The sequence below is a fragment of the Anopheles aquasalis genome, chromosome 3, assembly GCF_943734665.1.
Source record: "Anopheles aquasalis chromosome 3, idAnoAquaMG_Q_19, whole genome shotgun sequence".
Taxonomy (NCBI): Eukaryota; Metazoa; Arthropoda; class Insecta; order Diptera; family Culicidae; genus Anopheles; species Anopheles aquasalis.
In genome coordinates, this window is record NC_064878.1 from 36793064 (window position 1) to 36799063 (window position 6000).

The 6000-nt window shown below is 51.8% G+C and overlaps 2 protein-coding genes across 2 annotated transcripts in view; one reads left to right on the forward strand and one right to left on the reverse strand.

The window, feature by feature from the left end:
* Positions 1–139: 139 nt before the first annotated feature.
* On the reverse strand, positions 140–3284 carry LOC126574135 (exosome complex exonuclease RRP44). Its single transcript, XM_050234130.1, has one exon. The coding sequence runs from the start codon at positions 3133–3135 to the stop codon at positions 229–231; it is 2907 nt and encodes a 968-aa protein (XP_050090087.1). The 5' UTR covers positions 3136–3284; the 3' UTR covers positions 140–228.
* Positions 3285–3413: 129 nt separating this feature from the next.
* The window catches only part of LOC126574134 (nucleoporin Nup188), a 6535-nt gene continuing 3948 nt past the window's right edge, over positions 3414–6000 (forward strand). Inside the window, exons 1-3 of the mRNA XM_050234129.1 lie at positions 3414–3554; positions 3654–3873; positions 3939–6000. The exon at positions 3939–6000 is cut by the window's right edge and continues 2003 nt beyond it. Coding sequence (XP_050090086.1) covers positions 3529–3554; positions 3654–3873; positions 3939–6000 — 2308 coding nt within the window. The 5' untranslated portion in view covers positions 3414–3528. The remainder of the gene's footprint in view (positions 3555–3653; positions 3874–3938) is intronic.

Consider the following 6000-nt stretch of genomic DNA (forward strand, 5'->3'; position numbering starts at 1 on the left):
TAGTAAAAGAGAGGCCGCAGTACGGACCGCCAACCGTTTAAAGAGAGTTATGCCAAAAACTATAGTTTACTGAAGGTCCGACGTGGAGATCAAGCACCAGCCACGCGAAATGTTTCCTTAAAATAAAACAAACAATAGAAAACCAAACTTTACAATTCGATGTTGTATTTATTACAACCTTGACGCTTGCTGAAGTGGTTGCGTAAAACGCATTATCGATTAATCGCTTTATTTTCCCTTTTTACTTTTCTTCGTTTTACTTGGTGTTGGATCGCCTTTCCGCTTTGCAGGTGTTTCGGCAACTGTTGCTGCGTCATCCTTGAACTCCTCCGAGTCAACACTGAACCCAGGGATGTAGGGACGGACCAGTTCGAACACGAGCTTTTCATGTTGTACGTTCGTTGAATCAAGACTCAGCCGCACGGTGACGGGATCGAAGGCACGGAATACCACATCGCCACAGCGTTGCGTTTGCTGCTCCTCATCGTACACGAATCGGACCCCGTTCTTGATCTCCTGATTGTCCCGTCCGGCCACGTAGATCGTTCCCTCGAACCCGTACTTTGGCACCAGTATCTGGAGTGCATTCTTGCGCACAAACAGTACGAACGCTTGCTCATCTTCGGACCGGTTGCGGAAGAACAGATGGGTGTGCAGAGCGACCGAAGCACGGCCAGCGTACTGGGCCATACGATTCCGGTAATTCAGATTGTTGCAAAGGTTTGAGTTGAGCTTTTTGTCCAACAGCTCTGGATAGGTGGAGTCCGCTCCAATGCAAGCGGCCAGTAACCGATGAACGATCACATCGGCATACCGACGGATCGGTGAGGTAAAGTGCGTATAGATCGGTGCAGCCAGACCGTAGTGGAAGAACTCGTCACGCTGCAACGTACCACTGATAAAGTAGACTGCCTGCATCATACAGCGTGTGGCAAGAATGCGCAACATCGTGTTGAGGTACGGATTGTTTGGATTCACCGCTTCGTCCAGACTGGTTGCAAGTTCTTTACCCGCCGTCGTCACAATCTTAAATCCCTGATGTTGCGCAGCCTTAACCAGCGGCTCAAAGTTGGTTTGCGGTGGTTCGGGATGGCGTCGAAGCATCGCACACTCGGGGAACTCACTCTCGATCTTTTCCGCCACCGATACGTTGGCCAGTAACATAAACTCCTCCACCATCGAGTTGGTGTCGAGCAGTTGCTTCGCCTTCACATCGATCGGATCGTGCGTTTCGCTATCGACATGAAAGCGGATTTCCGGTGACGCGAGCACTAAAGCTCCCTTCTCCGTCCGTCGGCGCTTCAAGATCTTCGCCAAACGGTTCAGCAAACGGAGTGAAACGGCCACATCGTTGGTTTGCGATCGATCATCGATGATCAGCTGCGCTTGTTCGTATGTGAGCGCTTCTTTCGACTTGATCACGCTCTTGTGGAACTTTACGTTCAGCACATTCGCATCGTCATCCAGCTCCCAGACACTGGAGAACGCAAATCGTTCCTCACCGCCCCGCAACGAGCACAGATTGGAGCTAAGCAGCTCCGGTACCATGTCGATACGCTTATCCACCAGATACACGGTAGTAGCACGGCTGGCCGCTTCACGATCCAGTGCATTCCCTGGCCGAATGAAGTGGCTCACGTCTGCAATGTGAACACCGACCTCAATGTTTCCGTTCGGCAAACGACGAGCATGCAGCGCATCGTCAATATCCGTACAGCCCGGTGGATCCACTGAGCAGATCGTGATGTCACGCAGATCAACGCGTCGCTTAAGATCTTCCGGTGTAATAACCCACGGAAGCTGCGGCAGACAGGCGAGCACTTCATCGGAGAATCGATTATGCGGAACATCGTGCTCCAGCAGAATGACTTCATTTTCCGTTTCCTTCGATCCGATTGGTCCGAGTGCGCGCACAAAGTGACCCTGTGGGTAGCGTGAATGGCGAGGCCACTGATCGATGGCTACGATGATGCGCTGCGATAGTAACGTCGCCGCTTGCCGCGTTTCAATCCTAATTCGCGGAATCTTCCGTTCAGCCGGCACAAAAATGTGCCGCGTCGTTCCTTGGATGTGGCTCGGTAGCAGAATGCCGCAGTACTGTCGCCACTTGCGCTTAATGATGCCAACCACCTTGGCGGTCGGTTCCAGCAGTTCCTTTGCCACCGGTTTGGCACTGAAGGAGGGATCCGGCTCGATCAAATCGCCCGGATCGTTCTGCTCATCCACCAGCACCACATCGCTCGGTGCTTTCCATTCGCGTTCGGGCAGCATCTCTATGGCAACCACGTCGCCATCTACGGCACGATTCAAGTTTAGTCGTCCCTGGATGAGGACCGGCTTTTCGATACCCTCTACACGGACGTACCCTTCGAGATAATTTTCCCGCGAAGCCAGAAAAGAACCCTGCAGCAAGCTCTCGCTCTTGATGCCTTGATGGATCTGTGAGGCCGTCAGATGGGATGGGAAAAGTGGTTCCTTCGCCTCGCCGCTACCTTCACGCTGGCTAATCTTATCCAACAGATTGGCATACTCGGATCGGGCAGTCTTGATGTAGTCCGCTGCCGAACATGCAATCAATCCTTGGTCGATCGCTTTCTGGCGATTATCCATATCATCCGACAGCAGCACGATCCGCGGGGCCCGTCCCGTGCTGGATTTCAGGTGCTTCTCGTACCACCCGGCTGCCGTACGGATCATGCGATCGTTCCGATCGTTGGCCGATTCTCCCGGCATGCGCTCAACGTACGTGTCCTTGTGGTGCTCGTTCACGAAGGTGTAAAACTTGCGGCTGGGGTTCGAGATGACCGCTTTCAGCCGCTTGTACATCACGGCACTGCGATGCTTCACCTCGTCCAGTACGGTGTTCAGGATGATCACGTTCCGTACCACCGACTCCTCCAGCAGGTCCATCTGGTAGAGGATGATGTTCGTGTCCAGCAGCAGATAGTGCGGAAAGTCGTACTTTTCGCTTAACGACTCTGGTGCACCGTCCAGGACGATATCGTTCTCCGAGAGCGGGCACTTTCGACAGGCACCGGAACCGCACCAAATATCATCGCGCAGGTAGTGTTCGCGGACAATCTTTAGAATGTTACCGCGCTTGGTTTTCTTCATAAACACCTTGTTTGTTAACATGATGATGGCTGATTTCCTGGGATTTTCCAGGCGCGGATAAACACAAAACCAAACAAGATTAATCCGTAAACTCTTCCTCCTTTCCGGTTCGTACGAAAGCGTGTTTTCTGAAAAACCCCACTTATCATTCCGGGCGATCCAAACCGGCAATGAACCATTTTCGGTGCATCGAGGATGGCGTTTGTTTAAAAGTAGTCTGGTTGACTGGGCACAATTACGAGCTGGTCCATCCCTAGCCTGTGTTTTCTGTTTGCGGCTGTCAACACAAACGGGCGGAATTTCGAGAGTCGCCGACCCGCCGCTCGACGGATTAACGAAAAGATTCGGGATTAATGTGCTTAAAGAATCGAAATAAGTGTTTTGAGTAGTTCAGTTTAAAGAAAAACCCAACTAATGGAGGATATCAACGGAGATATTATGTAAGTGGAGCGAAATAACACTCCGTTTCCCTGCAACAGCCTTTCGGTTGGCTTGTTTACAATAATCTAACCTCAAACACTTTATCCACCTCCTCACAGCCAGTGGAGGAAGTTGTGGCAATTTGTGTCGGGAATCCACTACGGGACACCGAACGCCGAAGTTAAAGAGAAGCTGCTACAAGTATCGAAGGAGCTCGTGGATGGCCTGCTGCACTATAAAAAACCGACCAAAGACTCGGAGCAAAAGCTACAGAAGCTGATCAAAGACCGCAACCAGCTGAAGCTGCAACCGTTCGCCAACAAATTGCATCAGTATTTGGTAAGCATTCGATTTCGATTTGTGTGAATTTGACTTGATTCAGTAGCCCTACGTATTATCCACAGAATATTGACGCGATCCAATCATGGCAAATCCTGTGCTTCTATCTTGTGAACGAGTACCGAGGTGCGGCGACCGCGCTGGCAGAATACATTTCAACGGAGACTTCGATGGTGAAACTCCTGCACGACATCTGGGTGTACCATACGATGGAGCGTATGGTGCAGCTAAAGGTGGTTAAAAACCTGCTCGAGTACTTCCACTCCGGTAGCCATCCGTACTCGCGCGAATACCGTGAGGTGGTCGATAGGATCGGACTGCCCGCCTTGCGCAAATCCTACCTAGCGCAGCTAAAACACTTGATCGTCGAATCATCGAGTGCCCAGAAACCGCTGCCAAACGACGCGTTTCAGTCACGCACCAAAGTAGCCTGCGCTGAACGAACGTTACGGGAAACGAATGAAGTGCTGCAGATCCTTCTGCTGATAGTCCACTACAGTGGAATCAGTCCGGTTGAGTTGGAAGATTTGTTTCGCCTATTCCGTGAGCATTCATTCGGGCGCCAACAGGAACACGTGGACAATGGATCGGAAATCCACGCTGAGCTCATGAAGCGCATCACGTACAACGAGCTGGCGCTTGTTTTTCGGACGTTGGATCTTTCGGAAAAGTTTGACGATGCCGATTGGATCGAGAAAGTGGTGACCGCGCTTGATGGGCCCATTCAAGCACTGCAGCAATTTCCCGAACATGGACCACTTTTGCTCGTGTGGATGTTGTTCAATTTCCGTCTCCAGCACACGGTTGAAGATGAGGACGTATCACGGCGCTACCAGCAGCTCGGCTCCCGGGCAATTAAGCTGGGAGTGTTCGAGTACCTGCACGGGCTGGTCTCGCATCCAATGTTCAAAGATCAGAGCCTACCGGCAAAAATTGTCCGTAAATCGATCTTCAATCAGCTCGGATTTCTTTGCCAACTGTTCGATGCGCACGAATCGATCGCACATCACAGCAAAATCTTTGATCTGCTGAGCGAACTGCTCGCCTCACCGACGATCGCGACGGAGTTTTGCAAAATCGAAGATCACCCGACACGGGCACTGTTCAACATTTGCGTGGAGCAATTTCCCGTCGAATTCTTGCCCCTCTCCAAGGTGGCCTATGCACTAGCATCAGCGGGTGCCACGCAAAACGCATACATTCAGAAACTTTTGGAGAATCTGCCGGTGTATACGGAGCTGTACAGTGGAACGGAAGCTCGGTATTTGCTACGCAAATCCGCCAGCAGCGAACACGACGACGAGTACGTGCTGTGCGGCGATTATACGCCATCGAGTAAAATTAATTTCACCGTTCCACGCGGCACCAAGCTGATCGTTCGCGATGTTGACAATCACAAGCGAACGTATGTCCACTTTTCGACACGCTACAACTACTTTGATGCATTGCACCATGAAATGAATGAACTGCTGGTTGATGCACAAACTACGAGCACTCTTAGCGCCGTGCGTGTTGAGCGCATAGCAACCGGGCTGAAGTATCTGGCGGTGGCCGTGAAGCGCATCCAGCAACCGCACGATATATCCGCCGAGATGGTTCACCCGACGGAGATGGTGTTTGATGTGTTGCTCAAGTTTAAGGCCGTCCCGAATCCACCGGTCGAACTGTTGGTGCAGTGTTTGAATGTTTGCTCCGCACTGGTGCCACTGTTCGAGCAGGAGATCTACACGAGGATCATCAACCTCAACATCCTGCCCTCGGTCAACAATGCCAACTTGACGTACCAGGAGTACGCACAGGGGGCCGGCTACGATTCCAGCCTGATCGGTTACTATCTGATGAACGTCGAGCGTACCACAGGCCGCTACCCGATTCTGATGGCGTACTTTAACTTTCTTCGCACCTACGCTAAGCTGGGGCGTGATAATGTGTTCGGAGTGGAGCTGCCCGGAGTGATCTTCCTTCTCCGCGAGGTACTACCACATGCCAACAACTGGCGTTTCGAGACAGCCACCGACCGGTACCGAGTGTTGCTGTTTGTGGTGCAGTACATCCACGATATTCTGCAGCTAAGCGAGGAGCGACTTCAAAAGGACTACGTTCGCCGAACCCTGCGGGATGTGTGTG